Source organism: Scyliorhinus canicula, chromosome 1 (genome assembly GCF_902713615.1).
Source record: "Scyliorhinus canicula chromosome 1, sScyCan1.1, whole genome shotgun sequence".
Lineage (NCBI taxonomy): Eukaryota > Metazoa > Chordata > Chondrichthyes > Carcharhiniformes > Scyliorhinidae > Scyliorhinus > Scyliorhinus canicula.
This window is the reverse complement of record NC_052146.1, coordinates 277851019-277876805: the sequence shown is the minus strand read 5'-3', so window position 1 is coordinate 277876805 and position 25787 is coordinate 277851019. Positions and strand designations below refer to the sequence as shown.

Below are 25787 nucleotides of genomic sequence, written 5' to 3'. Positions count from 1 at the left end.
CAAAATACACAAACATTCAACTATTTTTGCACCACCACATGCGATATGGTCATGGCCATATTTCTCAATACAAACATACAACATAGGAGCAGAGGTAGGTCATTCCCCGCCTCAAACATGTCCCCTCATTCAATAATATTATGGTTGATCTACAAATTCCATACTCCCAACTCTCTTTGATTCCTTTGCCTTATGAGAATCTACCGACCTCTACTTTATGGCCCCACTTGCACTACCTTCCGCGGCAGGGAGTTCCAATGTGGCACAACTCGTAAAGAAACATTTCTCCTCCTGTCTCTCCTATAAAGGTGCCCCCTTATTTTGAAACAGTGCTCCCTAATTCTGGACTCACCCAGAAGAGGAAACATCCTTTCCACATCCACCTTTCGAGACTGTTCAGGATCTTATATGCCTCATTCCAGTCACCCCTCACTTTTTTAAATTCTAGTGGAAATAAGCCCAGTCTATCCCCATACGGCAGCCCATTTATCAATCGAATAAACCTCCTTTGAATTGCCTCTAGGACATTTACACCTGACCTGAAATAAGGAGACCCAAAACAAAACAGTATTTCAGACACCATGGGCGGAATTCTCCAACCCCCCGGGGGGTCGGAGAATCGCCCGGGGTCAATCCCGCCCCCGCCGCGGCCCGAATTCTCCGCTACCCGGGAATCAGTGGGGCGGGAATCGCGGCGCGCTGGTTGGCAGGCCCCCGTGGCGATTCTCCGGCCCGCGATGGGCCAAAGTCTCGCGGCTGACAGGCCGTTCCTGCCGGTGGGAATCAAAGCACATCTGGTGCCGGCGGGATTGGCGGCGCGGAGGGGCACCGAGTTCCTGGGGGGGGGGGGGGTGTCGATCTGGCCCCGGGGGGTGCCTCCACGTTGGCCTGGCCCGCGATCGGGGCCCACCAATCGGCGGGCGGGCCTGTGCCGTGGGGGCACTCTTTTTCTTCCCCCCCACCATGGCCTTCACCATGCAGCCTTCAGCAGCCGCTGACGTACCGGCGCATGCGCGGACTTTCGCCGGCCGGCGAAGGCCTTTCGGCCCCGGCTGGCGGGGCGCCAAAGGCCGTTCGCGCAGGCCGGCGGAGCGGGAGCCACTCCGGCGCGGGGAGGCCCGACGCCGGACTGGTTGGCGCCACTCCGCTACGCCGGGACCCCCCGCCCTGCCGGGTAGGGGAGAATCCCGGCCCATCTCATCAATGTCCTGTATAACTGAAACTGAACAGGCGCGATCTAACGGAAAAGTTTTGAAGTGTAATTTCAGGCGGGTTGGCTGAAGGTTTCTCCCCCGACTTGAGTTCCCCACTGCAATCTAACCACACAAAGAACAAAGAAGAACAAAGAAAATTACAGCACAGGAATCAGGCCTTCGGCCCTCCCAGCCTGCGCCGATCCAGATCCTTTATCTAAACCTGTCTCCTATTTTCCAAGGTCTACTTCCCTCTGTTCCCGCCCATTCATATACCTGTCTAGATGCTTCTTAAATTATGCTATCGTGCCCGCCTCTACCACCTCCGCTGGTAAAGCGTTCCAGGCACCCACCACCCTCTGCGTAAAAATCTTTCCACGCACATCTCCCTTAAACTTTCCCCCTCTCACCTTGAAATCGTGACCCCTTGTAATTGACACCCCCACTCTTGGGAAAAGCTTGTTGCTATCCACCCTGTCCATACCGCTCATAATTTTGTAGACCTCAATCAGGTCCCCCCCTCAACCTCCGTCTTTCCAACAAAAACAATCCTAATCTACTCAACCTTTCTTCATAGCTAGCACCCTCCATACCAAGCAACATCCTGGTGAACCTCCTCTGCACCCTCTCCAAGGCATCCACATCCTTCTGGTAATGTGGCGACCAGAACTGCACGCAGTATTCCAAATGTGGCTGAACCAAAGTCCTATACAACTGTAACATGACCTGCCAACTCTTGTACTCAATACCCCGTCCGATGAAGGCAAGCATGCTGTATGCCTTCTTGACCACTCCATCAACCTGCGTTGCCACCTTCAGGGTACAATGGACCTGAACTCCCAGATCTCTCTGCGCATCAATTTTCCCCAAGACCCTTCCATTGACCATATAGTCCGCTCTTGAATTTGATCTTCCAAAATGCATCACCTCGCATTTGCCTGGATTGAACTCCATCTGCCATTTCTCTGCCCAACTCTCCAATCTATCTATATTTTGTTGTATTCTATGACAGTCCTCCTCGCTATCTGCAACTCCACCAATCTTAGTATCATCTGCAAACTTGCTAATCAGACCACCTACACCTTCCTCCAGGTCATTTATGTAGATCACAAACAACAGTGGTCCGAGCACGGATCTCTGTGGAACACCACTAGTCACCCTTCTCCATTTTGAGACACTCCCTTCCACCACTACTCTCTGTCTCCTGTTGCCCAGCCAGTTCTTTATCCATCTAGCTAGTACACCCTGAACCCCATACGACTTCACTTTTTCCATCAACCTGCCATGGGAAACTTTATCAAATGCCTTACTAAAGTCCATGTATACGACACCTACAGCCCTTCCCTCATCAATTGTCACTTCCTCAAATAATTCTATTAGGTTTGTAAGACATGACCTTCCCTGCACAAAACCATGCTGTCTATCACTGATAAGTCTATTTTCTTCCAGATGTGAATAGATCCTATCCCTCAGTAACTTCTCCAACAGTTTGCCTACCACTGACGTCAAGCTCACAGGATTAATTCCCGGGATTATCCCTGCTACCCTTCTTAAACAAAGGGACAACATTAGCAATTCTCCAGTCCTCCGGGACCTCACCCGTGCTCAAGGATGCTGCAAAGTTATCTGTTAAGGCCCCAGCTATTTCGACCCTCGCTTCCCTCAGTAACCTGGGATAGATCCCATCCGGTCCTGGGGACTTGTCCCCCTTAATGTCTTTTAGAATACCCAAAACTTCCCCCTTCCGTATGACAACTTGACCGAGAGTACTTAAACATCCATCCCTAGCCTCAACATCCGTCTTGTTCCTCTCCTTTGTGAATACCGATGCAAAGTACTCATTAAGAATCTCACCCATTTCCTCTGACTCCACGCATAAATTTCCTCTTTTGTCTTTAAGTGGGCCAATCCTTTCTCTAGTTACCCTCTTGCTCCTTACATACAAATAAAATGCTTTGGGATTTTCCTTAACCCTGTTAGCCAAAGATATTTCATGACCCCTTTTAGCCCTCTTTATTGCGCGTTTGAGATTCGTCCTACTTTCCCAATATTCCTCCAAAGCTTCATCAGTTTTGAGTTGCCTCGATCCTATGTATGCTTCCTTTTTCATCTTAGCTAGTCTCACAATTTCACCCGTCATCCATGGTTCCCTAATCTTGCCATTTCTATCTTTCATTTTCACAGGAACATGTCTGTCCTGCACTCTCATCAACCTTTCCTTAAAAGACTTCCACATTTCAAATGTGGATTTACCCTTAAACAGTTGCTCCCAATCCACATTCCCTAGCTCCTGCCGAATTTTGTTATACTCTGCCTTTGCCCAATTTAGCACTCTTCCTTTCGGACCCCTCCTGTCCTTGTCCATGAGTATTCTAAAACTTGCGGAATTGTGATCGCTATTCCCAAAGTAATCACCGACTGAAACATCAACCGCCTGGCCGGGATCATTCCCCAATACCAGGTCCAGTATGGCCCCTTCCCGAGTTGGACTATTTACATACTGCTCTAAAAAACTCTCCTGGATGCTCCTTACAAACTCTGCTCCATCTACGCCTCCAACACTACACAAATCCCATTCAATGTTGGGGAAGTTAAAATCTCCCATCACAACCACCCTATTGCTCCTACATTTTTCTATAATCTGTCTGCATATTTGTACCTCTACTTCATGCTCGCTTTTGGGAGGCCTGTAGTAAAGTCCCAACAATGTCACTGCATCCTTCCTATTTCTCAGCTCCACCCATATTGCCTCAGTGCTCGAATCCTCCATCGTGCCCTCCTTAATCACAGCTGTGATATCATTTCTGACGAGTAATGCAACTCGTCCACCCCTTCTACCTCCCTCTCTATCCCTCCTGAAGCATCTATACCCTGGGATATTCAGTTGCCAGTCCTGCCCTTCCCTCAACCAGGTCTCAGTAATACCAATAACATCATATTCCCAGGTACTGATCCAAGCCCTAAGTCCATCTGCCTTACCTGCTACACTTCTCGCATTAAAACAAATGCACCTCAGACCACCTTTGCGTTCATCATCTCTTCCCTGTCTATTCTTCCCCTTAGTCACATTGAGTTTATTGTCTCGTACCTTACTGGCTTTAGTTGCTGCTTCTTTACTGACCTCTAACTTCCTAATCTGGTTCCCATCCCCCTGCCACATTAGTTTAAAACCTCCCCAACAGTGTTAGCAAAAGCACCCCCTAGGACATTGGTTCCAGTCCTGCCCACACAGTCACTTTATCAGGCCCTGGGGAGTTTCTCTCTGGGCTAGCCCACACTTAGAATTTTTTTCATCACTAGGAGCTGAACTCGCAATCCTCAGGGATTGAGCCACCATTTTGAAATGGTCTCCAACTAAGCTTGAAGATCCCCCACACCCCCACCCATGGGCAATGTCATCCCACACACACATGACATTACCCCACAACTCCAAGTGAGGACATCCTGTTATGGGGTCACTGAGGGCCTTCCCATAGCCTCTTTGGGACCCGCTAATTCCAGGACCCCCCAACCTTCACTCCCCCACCCCAAATTTCCAGCAGCCACTTCATACCCACCCTACATCCCCTCCGTATCCCTTCTTTCATGGCCATGCCCCCCCCTCCAGACCCCGGCCCTTGAAAGTGCCACCCTGGAACCTGGGCATCATGGAACTGCCACTGTCTGACAGTGTCAAGGTGCCAGAGGGAGAACTATGGTGCCACCTTGCCCTGTCCCTGACCACTCGGGGGTCTCCAATGGCCTGGGAGACCCCCGACTGCCGTAACACCTGGTCCACATGTAGCCACCGAAGTTGGCCATTCCCTCAATACAAAATGGAGGAACGCAAAGCTTGCAGGTTAAAATGGACAATGTTTGCAGCACAAGCAGGCTGCACCAAGCCAATGAGTATTCTGTCTGCTAAGAGAGCGGACAGCACCGAAACGAACATTCCGCATACTAATGAGGCAATCTCCGGGATAGTTAACATATTAATGGAACCACGTACATAGGGTCTACTCTCGGATAGACTTCTTCGTGGTGAGTAGGGGACTGATTCCGAGAGTGGAGGAGGCCGAGTATTCGGCCATTGCAATCTCCGACCACGCTCCGCATTGGATAGAGTTGGAGATGGGGGAGGTGCGGGACCAGCGCCCGTTGTGGCGGTTGGATGTGGGGTTGTTGGCAGAGGAGGAGGTGTGTAGGAGGGTCCGGGCAAGTATTGAGGGGTACCTCGAGGTGAATCATACGGTGGAGGTGGTATGGGAAGCCCTGAAGGCAGTGATTCGTGGGGAGCTGATATCCACCCTGGCACACAGGGAGAGGAGTGAGAGGGATAGACTGGTGGGAAAGATGCTGGAGGTAGACAGGCGGTACGCAGAGGCACCAGAGGAGGGACTGTTGGGGGAGAGGCGCAGCCTGCAGGCTAAATTTGATTTGCTAACCACTAGAAAGGCGGAGGCACAGTGGAGGAAGGCACAAGGGGCAGTGTACGAACATGGTGAAAAGGCGAGTAGGATGCTGGCTCATCAGCTCCGCAAGCGGGACGCGGCTAAGGAAATTGCTGGAGTGAGAGACAAGAGTGGGAATGTGGTGCGGAAGGGGGTAGAGGTGAATGAGGTCTTCAAGGACTTTTACGGGGAACTGTACCGGTCGGAGCCAACGGGGGAGAGGAGGGGAATGGAGGGGTTCCTCGACGGGCTTTCTTTCCCGAAGGTGCAGGAGGAGCAGGTGGAGGGGTTGGGTGCGCCGATTGAGCTGGAGGAGCTAGTTAAGGGGATCGGGCAGATGCAGTCAGGGAAGGCACCGGGGCCGGATGGGTTCCCGGTGGAATTTTATAAAAAGTTTGTGGACCTCGTGGGCCCCTTGCTGGTGCGGACACTCAATGAAGCGTGGGAAGGGGGGACTTTGCCCCCGACGATGTCGCGGGCGCTGATCTCGTTAATTTTAAAGAGGGACAAGGACCCCCAGCAGTGTCGTTCATACAGGCCCATATCTCTCCTCAACGTAGATGCCAAGGTGCTGGCAAAAATCCTGGCCACCAGGATAGAGGACTGTGTGCCAGGGGTTGTGCACGAGGACCAGACAGGTTTTGTGAAGGGAAGGCAGCTGAACACGAATGTGCGGAGATTGTTGAATGTCATCATGATGCCGGCGATTGAGGGGGAGGCAGAGATAGTGGTGGCGCTGGATGCGGAGAAGGCCTTCGATAGAGTGGAGTGGGGGTACTTATGGGAGGTGTTGGGGAGGTTTGGATTTGGTGAAGGGTTCATTAGATGGGTAAGGCTGCTATATGAGGCCCCAATGGTATGCGTGGCCACGAATGGGAGGAGGTCGGAGTACTTCCAGCTTTACCGAGGGACCAGGCAGGGTTGCCCCCTGTCCCCCTTGTTGTTTGCACTGGCAATCGAGCCACTGGCGATGGCGTTGAGGGATTCAGAGAGGTGGAGAGGTTTGGTGCGAGGTGGGGAGGAACATAGGGTGTCGTTGTATGCCGATGACCTGTTACTGTATGTGGCGGACCAGGTGGGAGGGATGCCGGGGGTGATGGAGCTGCTAGCTGAGTTTGGAACCTTTTCAGGTTATAAATTAAATTTAGGCAAGAGTGAGGTGTTTGTGGTGCACCCTGGAGACCAGGAGGAAGGAATTGGTAGGCTCCCGCTTAGGCGGGCAGGGGAGAGCTTTAGGTACCTGGGGGTGCAGGTGGCCAGGGACTGGGGGACTCTTCACAAACATAATTTCAACAGACCTGTAGATCAGATGGAGGAGTTGTTCAAGAGGTGGGACATGCTGCCATTGTCGTTGGCGGGGAGGGTACAGTCCGTCAAAATGACGGTGCTTCCAAGGTTCTTGTTCCTCTTTCAGTGCCTGCCCATCTTTATCCCCAGGGCCTTCTTTAGGAGAGTGACTAGCAGTATTTTGAGCTTTGTGTGGGCACATGGGACTCCGAGAGTGAAGAGGGTGTTCCTGGAGCGAGGGAGGGATAGAGGCGGGCTGGTGCTGCCCAACCTTTTGGGGTACTATTGGGCGGCCAATGTGTCAATGGTGCGTAAATGGGTGATGGAGGGGGAGGGGCGGCGTGGAAAAGAATGGAGATGGCGTCATGTAGAGGTACGAGCCTGGGTGCCATGGTAACGGCGCCGTTGCCGCTCTCCCCTAAGAGGTTTACCACGAGCCCGGTGGTGGCGGCGACCCTAAGAATCTGGGGACAGTGGAGACGGCATCGGGGGGAAACAGGGGGTTCGATGGAGGCTCCATTGGGTGGCAATCATCGGTTCATCCCAGGGAACAGGGATGGGGGATTTAGGGGGTGGCAAAGGGTGGGCATCAGTAAATTGAGGGACCTGTTTATTGGCGGGAGGTTTGCGGGCCTGGGGGAACTGGAAGATAAATTTGGGCTTCCCCAAGTGAACATGTTCAGATACTTGCAGGTAAAGGCGTTTGCTAGGAGACAGGTAGAGGGATTCCCTTTGCTGCCCTCGCGGGGGACGATGGACAGAGTGCTTTCGGGGGTGTGGGTCGGAGAGGGGAAGGTGTCTGACAACTATAAGGTAATGCAGGAGGTGGAGGAGTCGTCAGTGGAGGAGCTGAAGGCTAAATGGGAGGAGGAACTCGGGGAGCAGATAGAGGACGGGACTTGGGATGATGCCTTGGAGAGAGTCAACTCTTCCTCCTCATGTGCGAGGCTTAGTCTCATCCAATTTAAGGTGCTGCACCGGGCCCACATGTCTGCGACTAGGATGAGTAGGTTCTTTGGGGGTGAGGACAGGTGCACCAGATGTTCAAGGAGTCCAGCGAACCACGCCCATATGTTCTGGGCATGCCCAGCACTGGAAGAATTCTGGAAGGGGGTGGCGGGGACGGTGTCGAGGGTGGTTAGATCCAGGGTCAAACCAGGGTGGGGACTCGCGATTTTTGGAGTTGCGGTAGAGCCGGGAGTGTAGGAGGCGAAGGAGGGCAGTGACGTGGCCTTTGCGTCCCTCGTAGCCCGACGAAGGATCTTGCTTCAGTGGAAGGATGCGAGGCCCCCAAGTTTGGAGACCTGGATCAGTGACATGGCAGGATTTATACAATTGGAAAGGGTCAAAGTTGCCCTGAGAGGATCAATACAAGGGTTCTATAAACAATGGCAGCCTTTTCTGGACTTCCTGGCTCAAAGATAGGTATCTTGGTCAATAGCAGCAGCAACCCGGGGGGGGGGGGTGTACCTTATTGTAGTATCTATTATGTAACTTAATATTGTGTTAATTTGCTTTGTTGTTAGAGTGCTGTGTTGTTCATGGAGGTGGGGCGAATGTTTATGGTTGCTAATATTATTGTTATTTTTGGTATTTTACTATGGTTCGTTATTGTTGTATAAATTCAAAATTTTTCAATAAAAATTATTTTTTAAAAAAACATAGTAATGGAACGGATCAATGGACACAAATAGGGAAGTAATTGCAACAGTGTACGGGAAACCAGACACCCCGGCACCAGCGGGGTTCGAAGACAAAGCACCTGAAGGCCCGCCCAGTAGCCGAGGGACAGCCTCAGTATTGAGGGGATTCAAACAAATCGATTGGGAAGAGACCCAATCGATTCCCAGCAGGTAGAGGGTCCGCCCAAAAGGGCGCGAAGCCCTAGGACCTATAAAAGACAGGTCCCAAACTTAGTTCGTTCTTCTTGACCAGCCCTCCTCTCTTGACCAGCCCTCTCAACCAGCCTTTTACCGAAGAAGACCTTGACCGAGAGAGAGGAGAGGTTTGGGACAGCAGCCGCCAGCAAGTAAGTGTCTCACAACGATCGCTACCAGAGATAGACACTCCTGACCCCTTTTTAACCCGTACCAATCTGAAGTCTGCAGACCAGTGCAGAGCAAGAGGCCTTGTCCCCTGATCCGGCAGTTCCCTTTAAGATAAGTACTGGTTTATTTAGTGGTAAGAATAGTTTAGTCATCTTAGCGTGTGCATGAGTAGATTATAATTGTATTATAATAAACTCATTTGTTTGAACTTACTAATTGGTGTATGGTTTTATTGCTTTGAACTTGACCTTGAAACTTGTGGCGGTATCTTAACGATACCTGGCGACTCCAGAGCTAAGTAACGAAACAGAGCCAAATTGAGTGTTAAGCACACTCACCCAGAACGAGCAACACACATTTGTGTGGGGCAGTACTAATCGGCACCCGGGCGACCTCTCACTGGGGAGCTCATTTGATCACAGGAGGCCATTAGATCAGGCTTTCATCTTACTAATGAGATGGAGATTGCTGTTAATTGGCCTCAGTTACTTCGCATCAGGTCTATGCAGGATCAGGATCCCTCCAATAGTGCGGGCCAGTTAGATCACAAACTGTTCGGTGCCAGGTGCAGATCCCGACTTACTTTAGGAAATATCCCATTAGCCTTCTTAATTATTTGCTGCATCTGCATACAATTTTTTTGATAACATATGCACTAGATTCCTCTGCACCACAGAATTCGACAGCTATTCTCTGTCTAAGTAATAGTTTACTTTATTAATTCTTGGCAAAGTAAATTACTTCACATTTTACCACATTTGCCAGATTATTGTCCACTCACTTATCTATACCCATCTGCAACCTCTTCATGTTCGCTTCGGAACATACTTTCCTACCAATCTATATGCCATCTGCAACTATTAGTTACCGGGGCGGAATTCTCTGACCCCCCGCAGGGTCAGGGAATAGCCCGGGGCTGGCGTAAATCCCGCCCCCGCCGTGGCCGGAATTCTCCACCTCCCAGGAATCGCCGGGAGTGGGAATCACGCCCTGCTGATCGGCGTGCCCCCTGCAGCGATTCTCCGGCCCGCGATGGGCAGAAGTCCCACCCCTGTCAGGCCTCTCCCGCCGACGTGATTTAAACCACCTCTGGTGTCGGCAGGATTGGCAGCGCGAGCTGGCCCCCGGGGTCCTGGGGGGGGGGGGGGGGGATCTGACCCCGGAGGGTGCCCCCACGGTGGCCTGGCCCGCGATCGGGGCCCACCGATCGGTGGGCGGGCCAATGCCGTGGGGGTACTCTTTTTCTTCCACCGCCGTCACGGCCTCCACCATGACGGAGACGCAACAGACACCCACCTACCACGCATGCGCCGGTGGTGACGTCAGCGGCCGCTGACGCACCGGCGCATGTGCGGACTGGCGAAGGCCTTTCGGCCAGCCCCGATGCTGGGCGGCGTAGCGCCAAAGGCCGTTGGCGCCAGATAGAAACCACTCCGGAGCGGGCCAAGCCCCTAAAGGTGCGGAGAATTCCGCACCTTTGGGGAGGCCCGACGCTGGAGTGGTTGGCGCCACTCCGCTACGCAGGGACCCCTCGCCCCGCCGGGTAGGGGAGAATCCCGGCCCAGACCTTTTCTCCCTTCATCTAAGTCATTGATGTAAATTGGATAAACTCGAAGCCACAGCACAGACCTCGGTGAGAATCCACTCAGCATATCCTGCCGATCAGAAAACAACCTATTTATGCATACTCTGTATTTTCTGCCAGTCAACTAATCTTCTTTCCACATTAATATGTTACCCTTGCACCTTGAGCATTTATCTTGCACAATAACCTTTGATATGGTACCTTATGAACTGCCTTCTGGAAATCTAAGCACAGAACGTCCACAGGGTCCGCTTTTCTCCACAGAACACATTACTCTTTCAAAGAACTCCAATAAATTGGCCAAACAGGATTTCCCTTCAACAAAGCAATGCTGATTCTTCTCGACTACTTTGTGTTTTTCTAAGTGGCCAGCTATAACCTCTTTCATGATTGATTATAATACCTTCCCAGTGACAGACATCAAGCTAATTGGCCTATAGAACATAGAACAGCACAGAACAGGCCCTTCGGCCCTCAATGTTGTGCCGAGCCATGATCACCCTACTCAAACCCACGTATCCACCCTATACCCGTAACCCAACAACCCCCCCCTTAACCTTACTTTTATTAGGACACTACGGGCAATTTAGCATGGCCAATCCACCTAACCCGCACATCTTTGGACTGTGGGAGGAAACCGGAGCACCCGGAGGAAACCCACGCACACAGGGGGAGGACGTGCAGACTCCACACAGACAGTGACCCAGCCGGGAATCGAACCTGGGACCCTGGAGCTGTGAAGCATTTATGCTAACCACCATGCTACCCTGCTGCCCCTATAGTTTCTGGTTTTCTGCCTCCCTCCCTTCTTGAATTGAGGGATTATATTCACTACTTTCCAGACTGTTGGAAGCTTTTTAGAATCTCTCAAATTTTGGAAAATTAACACCAATGCATTTACTACTTCATTTATCACCTCTTTTAAGAAATATTACTTTGCTACACTCATTAACCAAACTGTGCATGCTGCACTAGCTACATTAGTGTATCGCAGTAGAAATACAGAAAACAAAAAATGTGCTCACTCTAAAAGTTATTGGTAAATGACTCATATACCAAACAATCTTTTGAGAAGAGTTCTTCAACACATGGTGATAGCATGGCTGGAACATTTACTTTGCTGCATTTTTTACCCATTTATTTATTTTACAGTTAAGTTTACAGGTAGACTCCTTAAACCTGCCTCATAGATAGCGAAGCCTATGGTACGCATGTCCTCGCCCATTTTCCGTTTACATCTACGATTCTTTTGTATCACACCAGCCAGGAAGCTACATTTATCATCGTCATCAGTAGGATCATCATCTGCTTCATCCAACTGGATCTTAAATTGAGGATTTGTCCAAAAAGTCCCTAAAAAAAAAACCAATAGTTTTCAATTAGATCAGCAAAGCAACAGTTGATGCACATGCATGTTATTCTAGTTTGATCAATACAGAATGATTTCATTTTTTCACCACAGTTTAGAAATTAACACACAACATATCGCATGACACTACTTGCTTTGCTATTTTAACACCGGTATTAACCAAGTGGTTAACAGAATTGCAGAACATTGCAAAAACATAGAATACAGATGAGGGAAAATAACATTTGAGTTCAATAGAACATTGGTTCGTCTCATAAATAAAAGCATTGCTGATGAGAAAATGGAGATTTCAGGACATCACAAGGTTATATTAGTAAAACTCATTCAATTGAAGCATTGAAATGAGACTGATCAGTACAGATTTGGCACAGGAAACAAAATGTGAAGCAGTAATGTCTGACCCTGCAACAGAAGGAGAATTATGCTTTCTTGTCACTTAAATGCCTTTGTCCCAAAGTGAAAAGAAGCTCATGTGATAGTGATTGATATATGAAGTGTATAAGACGTGAAAAATGAAAGCAGTATTGCTCTGGGACTGTTCTATAGTCATTAAACTGAACTCCCCCAAAAAAGATAGTGGCCCAGAACTTCCTCAGAGTGGCAATCTCCGGCACTCTGAATGGACTTACCTACAAAGCCCCCGTCTTGCCCAACCTTCCTCACTCAGGCTGGACAAGAAAGGAGCAGCGAAGCACACCCCCGGCTGCATCGGTGTGGTGTATCTGGGACACAGGGAACACGGTGGCACAGTGGTTAGCACTGCTGCCTCATTGCGCCAGGGACCCAGGTTCGATTCCGACCTCGGGTGACTGTGTGGAGTTTGTACATTCTCCCCACGACTGTGTGGGTTTCCTCCGGGTGCTCCGGTTTCTTCCCACAGTCCAAAGATGTGCAGGTTAGGTGGATTGGCCTGGCCATGATAAAAAGTGCCCCTTAGGGTGTCATTGCAGGAATAGGATAGGGGATTGGGCCTAAGTAGGGTGGTCTTTCTAAAGTGCGGTGCAGACCCGATGGGCTGAACGGCCTCCCTCTGCACTGTAGGGATTCCATTCTATGATTCTAAGTAACGCCTCCTTTTTATGGCACTAGCTGCCGGGGGATGGGGGAGAGAGAAGGAGAGAGAGAGAGAGAGAGAGAGAGAGTGCGGAACTATCGGGGTCAAAGCAGCAGAAACTTCAAAGTTAACGATTCACTTCTGCCAGATGGTTCCCAGCGCAGCGTATTTGCCCAGGGCAGGTTAGTGCTTCTGGACAATTGCCGAGTAAACCCTTATGTGGGATCTTCCTGGAGGGACTCCCCAGAGCACGATTGGGCCACTCTTTAATTGTGACTCTGGGGAACCAAGATGCTCAGGGCTGTCGTCATAGAGAAGAAATAGAAATTACATACTTGGATAGTTTCGGCACCCCCCTGCAGTAGATCCAGTTCTCCAGCTCCCATTGTACATCACCATGCTCCACTTGCCAACTTCATCACTGCTAAGGCTGTCAGGAGTGAGGTTGCAGATTTCCACTCGCGAGAAATTTTGGAGAAAATCGGTAAATGACATCCTGCAAAGCGATGATAAATTAAAAAGATAACTGGACAAAAACCCCTTAAAGAATGGCTAGCTAATTAAACCGCCCTGAAGTGCAGACAGTTGTGAATGGGATGTCCCGTGCTTTTAAACAAAATGGAATGATATTTACAAAGGAATTACAACATGATAACAGGCACACAGTCAAGCACTTCATTTTTGTGTTTATCCTCCATATGGGCATTAGCATTAATGCTAGTGTTAGTCCTTCCTCTGTGGCGTCTAGGTATTTACTTTTTGTACTTTGTGCTGCCCCATTATGTATTTTCTTTTCTTTTCATGTACTAAATGATCTGTTTGAGCTGCATGCAGAAAAATATTTTTCACTGTACCTCAGTACACGTGACAATAAACAAATCCAATGTTAACAAATGAGGGCAGATCCAAGTGCAGTGATGGGCGGGAAAGTTTAATTCCTGCTGGGCAGCAGATCCAATTAATCCACACGATTTGCACTTTTCAATTATTTTATTATGCATCAACAAGGAGGTCGTCGAATCTTGTAGGAGGTGTGGGCAGTGGTTCATCCGCTCTGCCATTACCTTATGGGGTTGAAGGTCCTGGAGGCATATTTAAACAGCAGCTGGACAGACATTCAATCACTGCAGGCCTGGTGTTTCGATCTCCTCCTTAATGGTGCACAAAAGAATAAAGCCCTCCACTCCACAGTTCAGCAAGGCCTCCCTGGGGATTATCCTCCAGGAATGGCGCAAGATTCTCTTTCCAAGGGATGGGAGCAGGAGGTCCTATCACTCACCTTGCAGGCCTGGAAGGAGGGCGCCAGGAAGGTCGGCCACGTGACCAAAGAAAAAGGGCCATCCTGTAGTGCAGGGAAGGAATTAATGATCTGATTGGCCCCAAGAGACATGTTGGGAGATGTAGCGGAACATCAGGCAGAGTTATCATAGGGCATCTGCAGACTGGAACGAATGTCATGGTTCTGGTATGCAAGCGGATTGATGTATTCATGGGAAGGGTGACAGCCACCTTGGAGACCCAGGACCGGCAGTTTCTGCCAGTTTTGCCTTCAGACCTGCACACCCTTGCTCTAGCCATGAGTGTATTCCAGCAATGGCTAACAGAGGGGCATCATAGAATCCCTACCGTGCGGAAAGAGCACTACACCCAAGTCCACTCCCCTGTCCACTCCTGCCCTATATCCATAACCTAACCTGCACATCCCTATACTAAGGGGCAATTTAGCATGGCCTGCATATCTTTAGACTGTGGGAAGAAACCGGTGTACCTGGAGGAAACATACCCAGACACGGGAAGAACATGCAAACTCCACACCGACAAGTCACTCAAGGCCTGAATTGAACCCGTGTCCCTGGTGCTGTGCTAACCATTGTGCCACCCTGCTGCTCCGGGTGCCCCTTCTTCTCAAAGACTTTTGGAGGGCCTGCTGGCACCTAAAGTGAACAGGACACCACCCAGACAGCCTAGTGACATCCAGCTCGGACCCCCTAGCAAGGTCTGACACTGTAAATCCCCTTTGTCTGTGATTCCATCAACTCCAGCAGGTTAGGCTGAGGAGTGTGCACCTGACTCAGAGCAGACGACCCCTAGCAGGCCAGGTCCATCCTGGCTTCAGACCCGCAGAGGATGCCCACCAAGTCATTTCAGGCAACAGGGCACAACAGTCAGCAGGCTGCCTCCACCTCTGCTGCGGATGTCATGGCTGCACATAGACATCGCATCAGTTCGAAAAATTAAGACTTTTGAATGCACAATGGGGCTCAGTAGCAAGATGCAGCCTTTGCATTGTTCATCATTGAGAGCTGCCGTTTGGAGATGATGCTGTCCAGATGTTGCGCTCTCTTGAGACAGTCAAATGTTCATCATTGGCAAATGTTCATCACGGCACTGGATACTCCTGGAAGATGCTACACCAGAATGCTGACAGCTTCATGGACTTTTGGTGTGTTTTTAATGTGCTGTCCCAGGTCAGGTATAGTCTTTTCATTTGGAGTCACCTGGAAGTTAAAAACTGACTCTCGAGTCTCAACCTCAAAAGGATTTGTTCAACCACCACTTCTCTTTCAAAATCTGAAACTTCTCCTCTCGTATGCCAGTACTTCCCTTCATATAACACACGCGGCCTTTGCATCCTTTTTTGCATTTCCACAATTGGCAAACCCATACCTCAAGAAATTATCTTTAAACTGCTTGGTCCAGATTTAAGTTTCTTCTTTGGAGGCTGTTAACCAGAGGCCCTGGAGCTCTGTACAGAGCTAACATTAGCACAGTTCTGTCGTGCCGTGGAATCTCCTGGGCAGCTCTCTCCAGCAGATTCAAATGCAAGATGCTGACCACTAGGTACTCTGCCTATTTGTGTCTCTGGCCGTCTCTTTCTTGTAACAAGATAATTCACTTCACAGTCCTCTTGCCTTGCTTAATAGCAGCTAGATAATGGAAGAAACGCTCCTTCGGGATTTGACGCCAAAATCATGTATACATGGCGCATGACCTGCTCACTGCTGCTGCTTATGAATGGAAGACTGCGCATAGCCTTATTTTCTTCTCATTTAAAAGGCAGCAGCACCATCCATTCTCAATAAAAATGCCGGTAGTGGCTGTTGAGACGCTTCTCCTGCGATCGAGACCACCCCAACCGATCACTCCGCGACCCTCCAGACACCTGCCCATGGGTGCGATCCGCATTTTTAAAAACCCTGATTTAGAAAGTATCCCCTCTTATCCTTTCTCGGCCAAACGTGGATGACCTCACATTGACTGCATTAAAATCCATTTGCAACAGTTTTGACCATTTTCTTAGTCTATCGCTATCTCTCTGTAATGTTACCTTTCCATCTACACTGCTCAAATGTCACCTATTGATAAATTGTGACGTGCAGCTTTCTATCCCATAATGCAAGTATTCCATAAATACAGTAAACAGATAAGGCCCGACCCAGGTCCCTGTGAGGCTCCACGATGCACATTCTATGGGCGGAATCTTCTGGTCCATCCAGCAATGGGAAGCTTGGCAGTCAGGGGAACTTAATTTTATGGGAGGCAAAAACTTAATTTCCCGGCGGCAATCAGAATTAAGTTCTCCGGACTGTCAAGGATGGTTTAAAGCAGGTTACAAGTGGGTTGGGCTTCCTGAGCTTTAGCACATAGTGCACACTCATTAAAAGGTCACCTCGACCGAATCATGTTCCCCTTGCTAAGTAAATACCCTGCCAGCGCCAATCAGCAAGCTCCTTGTGGATGCATATTGAATGCGCTGAACAGTGCAGGATTGCGCATGACCAGCCACCTCCCACCAGAAATCATTCCATCTTCTGTGCTCACCATAAAAGATTCAACCCAAGAAATTAGAGCACATACCTATTATCCCGATTCTCTTCTGCTTAGCCAAATTCCTAACTGGGTTTCGTTTCTTGTAGATGGTACACACTGCTTCCACCACCCTGGACTATTGTTGGGCCCTAAAACAACTTTCAATGTCTTTTAAATCTGGTCTCTCCCTTCTCCCCTTGCTTCTCTATTCTGGCTGTGCCTCCAGCCACTTGGTTCACCCATCTGCTTCCTTTCGGAAGGATATCTGTCATCCTTACCTGGTCTGGCCTATGTGTGACTCCAGACACACAGCAATGTGGTTGACTCTTATATGCCCTCAGGGATGGGCAATAAATGCTGGCCAGCCAGTGACTCCCACATCGCATGAACAAATTAAAATAAAACTTAGATTTGTGAAACCCCTGCTTCTCCAGATCTTTCTCTTCTCATTTAAGGCCCCGATTATAACCCATGAAAGTATTTTAACATCTCTCTTAATATTGCCTCTTTTGGGCCAGCATCAGTTCCATGTAGTGCTTTTTCTGCATTAAAAAGGACTAAATGAAAGCAAGACGTTGCTATACTGTGTTGCAGTGTGGGTCTGTCAGACACCTGTATTCTATTTTAGGAGAACTAGTGCAGTAACAATCTCTTCATGATATATTTTCCGACCCACCCCCCAACCCATTTTTCCTTTTGCCAATTTCCTCATAAGGTGTTCAACTACACCATCTTCCAATTCTGCTAAAGAGGTTTTAGATATGCCTGGCCTAACTAGGGTCGGGATTCTCCCCTACCCGGCGGGGCGGGGGGTCCCGGCGTGTCGGAGTGGCATGAACCACTTCGGCGTCGGGCCGCCCCAAAGGTGCGGAATTCACCGTACCTTTAGGGGCCAAGCCCTCACATTGAAATGCTAGGCCCGCGCCGGAGTGGTTCCCACTCCGCCGGCTGGCGTGAACGGCCTTTTGGCGCCAGACGTCATACCGCCGCATGTGCAGTGGAGGGGGTCTCGTCCAGCTCCGCCATGGTGAAGGCCATGGTGGACGCGGAAGAAAAAGAGTGCCCCCACGGCATAGGCCTGCCCGCCGATCGGTGGGCCCCGATCGCGGGCCAGGCCACCGCGGGGGCCCCCCCCAGGACCCCGGAGCCCGCCCGCGCCGCCAATCCCGCCGGTCAGGTATGTGGTTTAAACCACGCCATCGGGGGAGGCCTGTCAGCGGCGGGACTTCGGCCCATCGCGGGCCGGAGAATCGCCGCGGGGGGCCCGCCGACCGGTGTGCCGCGATTCCCGCCCCCGCCGAATCTTGGGGGGGCGGAGAATTTGGGACAAGGCGGGAGAGGGTCTTCCTGACATTTTGCGTCTTTTTTTCAAATTTCCATCTATCTGGTTTCCTGTTTGTATTAGTGTTTATAACGTGGTAATTGGAAATTGTAACCTGGTCATAAAATTCACAACTAAGGGCTGGTTTAGCACAGTGGGCTAAACAGCTGGCTTGTAATGCAGAACAAGGTTAGCAGCGCAGGTTCAATTCCCGTACTGGCCTCCCCGAACAGGGGCCGCAATGTGGCGACCAGGGGCTTTTCACAGTAACTTCATTGAAGCCTACTTGTGACAATACGCAATCATTTAAAAAAAAATATATAAACTGAGTTCACTTTACCAGAATTCTCCATCATCTGATTCGTTACACAGCCTCTCTCTTTCTTCATCAGGGATGCAATCCCACTCAGCCCCTCTGGAATGAGATGAACATTTGTAAAACAAAAATGACCAAACAATTCATAGGAGCGGCATGTGAACATAAACATTTAGCTTGTGAGCTTGATTGTTTGTACAATCTCCTTTGTTTGATGCCTTAAACAACTTGGGTCAACATAATGGATCTCGGGTTGCTTTATATAATTTACTTATTTGGTTTGTAGGGCTGGGTCCAGAGTTTTTTTTTGATTGAACAACATTAGCAGAGCTTTGAATTGGGCAGCAAGATTAAAAAAAATTTTTTTGTGTGTGTTAGATCAAAGCCGCAATTCTTTATCGAGTCTGGACTTCACTTTGCGTTTGGGAGAAAGGAAAGGAAGTTTAATCAAACGAGGAGAAGCTCAGAGTGAGGAAAGAATAGGTTGACACCTGCTCACTTTGGAGTTATTATATTAATGAGTATGTGCATGTTTGCTGTGCTTTGTTATTCAAGAAGATTATATCCGTACAGGAAATGATGCACCTATGTTAACATACATCAAGATGCCTATTTTTGACATATATAGGTGTTCTAGGATCTCAAAGTGATTTACTTATCTTTTTGTTTGCAGATAGAGGAGTGATGGTCATTCTGATACTCTCCCCCAAATCCTTCAGCCTTTCATGCAGCTAGGGTGGCCTCTAAATTGGCTTTTATTTGAGTATGAAATTGTGAAGGGCACGATAGGGCCATAACTATGCAGCACACAGGAGCTGCAGCATATTGAAGAACCTCCACCTCCTGACCAAAGCAACAGCATTAACTTCAAGAGACTGATGGTCTTGATAGCTGCTCTGATAAAGGCCGTTGAATAACTCGGAGTGGTCAACTCGGAGTGGTTTTTAGCAATCTGTTCAAGGGATGTGGGCGTCATTTGTTACTCATTCCTAAATGCCTTTGAGAAGGTGGTGATGAGCTGCCTTTTTGAACATCTGCAGTCCATATGGTGTAGGTATACCCACAGTGCTCTTTGGAAAGGGGTTCCAGGATTTTGGCGCAGTCACAGTGAAGGAATGGTGATATAGTTCAAGTCAGCACGTGTGTGTCTTGGAGGAGAACGTGCAGATGGTTATGTTCTCATGCATCTGCTAACCCTTGTTCTTCTTGGTGGTAGAGGTTGCAGGCCTCAAAGGTGCTGTCGAAGGAGCCTAGATAATTCACTTTAGTGCACTGTGTAAATTGTACACACTTCTACCACTGTATGATGGTGACAGAGGAAGTGAATGTTTAATGTTTATACATTAAGAATGTTTATGGCCCTTGGGAGATGTTACCCACAAACCATCTGTTGCATGGAAGTGAAGAATTCTGAAGGATGAATTCATCGTGACAATTTCTAATGAGATCATAAAGATGTTTGATAACTAATGAAGCAGAAATGCCATTCTGGGAAGCCCAAAAGAACATACTTGTCACTCCAGCTTCCTGTCCACTCCACTTGACCCCACGGGTTCCGGATGCGGATCAGTTTCTCCTCATCACCTTGATAATTCACCTAGAAAGGTTAGAATACAAGGAGACTACATTGCCACAATGTTTCTATTTTATCCGTTGCATCAGAAATTAATATTTAGTGCCAGTTGTGTAATACCCACCAGGAGAAATAAAACAAGAATTGCTTCAGGTGCTTAAATGGGGAATTTCTCTTCCCGGGCTGTCAGTTTGCTTTTCTACAGTGCCCAACAATGCAAGATAAATTTTTACACAATTCATTGGTGATGCGGCCACACTTATAAAAAATGTCCCTAACTGCACAACAGGAGGTGGCTGACATCCCAAGGAGGAAACCTAATTCTCAAATCAATCATTACCCCAAAGTTGTATTCCATATTTTAATAAAATATATATCCACGTCCATGCTCCATACACATGCAAACGTTGACAAAACCAAAATAAAGTTTAATGCTACCACACCGAGTAGCACTCAACTCAACTTGTTCCACTTAATTTTGAACTAGAATAAAGTTTTATTCAGCTAACAGGAAATAAACAACCTGCCTTCATAAACAGGTCAATGGCTTGTTTCTGCATATCTTTTAGTGATCATAGGGGAATGTGGACATTGCAGGAATGAAATAGATTAGAGTCAACAAATAACAAGCACAGTTGAGGAAGTGCTGAGGGTTTTGGCCAAGTGTGGTATCATGCCGGGTGTTGTGTTATGTACTCTGAGATAACACAGGCTGCAACTGGATGCAGCTTTAACCAAAAGATACTCCAGACCTTGAAGTTAGGTCAATCTTATTTATTGAACCAGTAGCATAGTTAGCACAGTTCTCTATGAGTTCAACTCTTTGCTAACCTAAGTGTGGTTACTCTATCTGACTGAACCAGACTAACTCTTAGCCACGTGCTGGAGGTGTGATACTGTAAATACACCCTGACTCACTCTGTAGATGTTCATCAGTGGAAAGAGGCGGAGTGTGAGTGCCTCGTGCCTTTTATAGTGAGATACCACCCCTGAGTGCCCTGCCTCCTCATTGGTCATGTCCTGTTCTCTGTGTTCATTAGCTGCCTGTCTGCATATCATGACAGACGGGTACAGGCTTGGAGGGCCGAAGGGCCTGTTCCTGTGCTGTATCGTTCTTTGTTCAGCTAACCTCCTGAAGTACATAAGTGCCCCATTGAGAACTGGAAGGCACTAGCCTTCTGAGGAATGTCAAATGGAGGTACTGTTAAGAGTGAGAAACAACCTGATCAGCTGAGAATGATCAGTATTAAATGTAAGCTGGGATCCAGCACAGCCTCCGCTCAATACCTGTCCCCACCATGCTCCTCCTGATCAGTGTGGTGAGCTCTAAGCCTCCTGGTAGTGAAGTTCACACCAGCCCACTTCCTGGTAACAGTTTCACTCTGAGCAATTAGGACACCACTGCAGTCAGCATGAGCACTTTCTGTTGAGCATGCTATTAGCAGACTTTATTTTATTACATTACGGTCCACATTCTTATAAAAATAGAAATGAATCATCAGGCTAGATTCTTGGTCTATATTCAATTAGCTAATAGCAATCAGGATTGCAGGTTCAGAACTAGATCACAGGGAAACCATGGGGAAGATTTGACACTATGGATAAGGCAAAGAGGCTGATGTGGCAGAAAGAATGGAGCAGACAAAACTCAGGAGTTCCTCACATTTACTGTTGGAGATTAGGGTCAGGCTCTCAGGGAAAAGTAGTTTAAGAAGGTAGTTGGAGCAGCGAAAATAAATCAGGAGCTGTCTTGCATCTCAAGATGAACCCGTGTGTGGTCCAGCCAGATGTGGCAAAATGAATGGCTGGACCAGTTACGTGTCAGATATGTTCAAGTCTGTGCTGTTTGTACTTGAGGATTCATAGCAAAAGGAGTGACCAGGGTGGGAGACAGTAAGGGTTTTACTGGGGACAGGAGGCTGAAAGGCAGAGGTAAGGGAGAGTTTGAGCAGACTGACACAGTGTTAAGAGCTGCACATGGCAAAGGGAGGACCAAATACCAGGGAAATGAACCTTAGAAAGTGCAACGGTGAACGTCCGAGGCAATGGATGACGCACCAAAGGCCGACCGCAACTCTTTCTGTCAGTATGACTCATAATCACAGGATGATAGAATCCCGACAGTGCAGAAGGAGACCATTCGGCCAATCGAGTCTGCACCCACCCTCAAAATGAGCACTCCCACCTCGGTCCAGTACCCCGCCCTATCCCCGTAACCTTTGGACACATTTAGCATGGCCAATCCACATAGCCTGCACATCTGTGGTCTGTGGAAAAAAAACGGAGCACCTGGAGGAAACCCCCACAGACACGGGGAGAACTCCACACGGTCACCCAAGATCGGAATCGAACCATGGCGCTGTGAGTGCAGCAGTGCCAACCACTGTGCCACCTGTGCCACTGTTTCAGTCTTACCTTTGAGAAAAATGTTGGGGAATTCATGAAATATTATTTTGGCACATCACAGAGAACAACACTTCACCGTTTCAGAGAATTGTTTTAAAAAATGAGTATTAAAAACATTGTTTTATCGAATTTTCACAGTAACTTCATTGCAATGTTAATATAAGCCTACGTGTGGCACTGATAAAGACTATTATTATTACTTACTATTTCTGCTCCAGTAACGGAGTAAGCGTGACCTTTGACCAACTTCTGTGAAGTGATTGCCTCCGTCTCTGCTGAACTGGTGATCTAACACATAAAAAAGCATCAGTTAAAGGTCAACTGTCACATTATCATACAGCCATTGATAAAAATGTTTCATTAGTCACCTCGATGCATAATTTGTTATGCTATTTAACATTACTATTGCAGCATGAAATTTTATTCAGAATACGGATTTTGTATTTGAGAATCCGTGAGCAGCCAAGATCTGAATGATATTACATTACCAAGTGTAGGAGGTGAGGTAAATCATAAAGCAGTTATTATCTGATGCTAAAGCAGAACTTCAAAGGCTTGTAGATTATAGGATGAAGGGAAGAGTGGAGAAGGCAAGGAATTCCAGTCTTGAGATCCTAGAAAATAATTAAAGATAGGAAACGGTGCCATAAACAAAGCAAAGAAAGAGGGAACAAAAAGAATATAGTTCAGTATATTTGCAGGCTTGCATTAAAGTCAATAGGACACACAGGTATCAACAATTTAAAAGACACAAACATGGTCGAGTCCCTGAATTAAATGCAAAGATATTGCGAAACAGAAATGAAAATTTTTAATTTGTTTCGAGGAATTTAAATGTAAAGGATTTCTTGTGTGCGGCACATTGTTTCGGGAGGATTGAATCAGAACCCACCAGACCGCGTCAGAACCCACCAGACTGCGTCAGAACCCACCAGACCGCGTCAGAACCCACCAGACCGCGTCAGAACCCACCAGACCGCGTCAGAACCCACCAGACCGCGCCAGAACCCACCAGACCGCATCAAACCCACCAGACCGCGTCAGAACCCACCAGACCACGTCAGAACCAACCAGACCGCGTCAGAACCCACCAGACCGCGTCAGAACCCACCAGACCGCGTCAGAACCCACCAGACCGCGCCATAACCCACCAGACCGCGCCATAACCCACCAGGCCGCGTCAGAACCCACCAGACCGCGTCAGAACCCACCAGACCGCGCCAGAACCCACCAGACCGCATCAGAACCCACCAGACCACATCAGAACCAACCAGACCGCGTCAGAACCCACCAGACCGCATCAGAACCCACCAGACCGCATCAGAACCCACCAGACCGCATCAGAACCCACCAGACCGCATCAGAACCCACCAGACCGCATCAGAACCCACCAGACCGCATCAGAACCCACCAGACCGCATCAGAACCCACCAGACCGCATCAGAACCCACCAGACCGCATCAGAACCCACCAGACCGCATCAGAACCCACCAGACCGCATCAGAACCCACCAGACCGCATCGGAACCCACCAGACCGCATCGGAACCCACCAGACCGCATCAGAACCCACCAGACCACATCGGAACCCACCAGACCGCATCGGAACCCACCAGACCGCATCGGAACCCACCAGACCGCATCAGAACCCACCAGACCGCATCAGAACCCACCAGACCGCATCAGAACCCACCAGACCGCATCAGAACCCACCAGACCGAATCAGAACCCACCAGACCGAATCAGAACCCACCAGACCGAATCAGAACCCACCAGACCGAATCAGAACCCACCAGATTGAATCAGAACCCACCAGACCGAATCAGAACCCACCAGACCGCATCAGAACCCACCAGACCGCATCAGAACCCACCAGACCGCATCAGAACCCACCAGACCGCATCAGAACCCACCAGACCGCATCAGAACCCACCAGACCGCATCAGAACCCACCAGACCGCATCAGAACCCACCAGACCGCATCAGAACCCACCAGACCGCATCGAAACCCACCAGACCGCATCAGAACCCACCAGACCGAATCAGAACCCACCAGACCGAATCAGAACCCACCAGATTGAATCAGAACCCACCAGATTGAATCAGAACCCACCAGACCGAATCAGAACCCACCAGACCGAATCAGAACCCACCAGACCGAATCAGAACCCACCAGATTGAATCAGAACCCACCAGATTGAATCAGAACCCACCAGACCGCATCAAAACCCACCAGACCGCATCAGAACCCACCAGACCGCATCAGAACCCACCAGACCGCATCAGAACCCACCAGACCGAATCAGAACCCACCGGACTGAATCAGAACCCACCAGACCGAATCAGAACCCACCAGACCGAATCAGAACCCACCAGATTGAATCAGAACCCACCAGATTGAATCAGAACCCACCAGACCGCATCAAAACCCACCAGACCGCATCAGAACCCACCAGACCGCATCAGAACCCACCAGACCGCATCAGAACCCACCAGACCGAATCAGAACCCACCGGACTGAATCAGAACCCACCAGACTGCATCATAACCCACCGGACCGCATCAGAACCCACCGGACCGAATCAGAACCCACCAGACTGAATCAGAACCCACCGGACTGAATCAGAACCCACCGGACTGAATCAGAACCCACCGGACTGAATCAGAACCCACCGGACTGAATCAGAACCCACCGGACTGAATCAGAACCCACCAGATTGAATCAGAACCCATCAGATTACCTGTGAATTTAACATAATCAACAGAAACTGGACTGGTTCCAGTGCCTGTGCGCAATTGCCCCCTATAATATTATTCCACATACTACAGCCCAAACATGATGTCATTTTACAATACTAACTAATTTAAGAATACTAATGGGCAAAGTTCAAGTTTTATCATAATTTGTATGTTGCTTATATCCCAACACAGCTAATGGAAACTGCCATGTACTCTCAAGCAAGTGACACAATTTATTACTTTGTTACTATTGATTTTCTGATGATCACTGGGGAGGTTTTGCTGCCAGAATTCCAAAGCGGTGAATATAACTTTTGAGCAACTTCACAAAGGCAGCTGCTTCAGTCTGACTGCCAATGGCCTGATTTCATCCCAATTCAACCAGGTCCCATGTTAATACCACCACCTCCCACATTACCTTCCCTTTTACGCTGAACCCACATAATGCCTTAGTATTTCATATCTAGTACTATCTGTTTCTTCCAATATTCTTTTCACCTTTGTATATCCCCTGGAGTATTACCTCCTGGCTGCCACTTCTCCTGCTGGTTTTAACCCTCCCCAACAGTGCCAGCAAATCACCACGCAAGGAAATTGGACCCAGCTCTGTTTTGGTGCAACCTGACTGATCTGTCTGCTCCCATCACCCCAGAACTGA

The 25787-nt window shown here is 48.9% G+C and overlaps 1 protein-coding gene across 1 annotated transcript in view; it reads right to left on the bottom strand.

The window, feature by feature from the left end:
• The window catches only part of LOC119974703 (calpain-2 catalytic subunit-like), a 91955-nt gene that overhangs the window by 31594 nt on the left and 34574 nt on the right, over positions 1 to 25787 (bottom strand). The window contains exons 6-10 of the mRNA XM_038813848.1: positions 22597 to 22680; positions 19925 to 20010; positions 18438 to 18512; positions 13302 to 13462; positions 11727 to 11896 (exon numbers count right to left, since the gene is read on the bottom strand). Of these exons, the coding sequence (XP_038669776.1) occupies positions 11727 to 11896; positions 13302 to 13462; positions 18438 to 18512; positions 19925 to 20010; positions 22597 to 22680 (576 nt within the window). The remainder of the gene's footprint in view (positions 1 to 11726; positions 11897 to 13301; positions 13463 to 18437; positions 18513 to 19924; positions 20011 to 22596; positions 22681 to 25787) is intronic.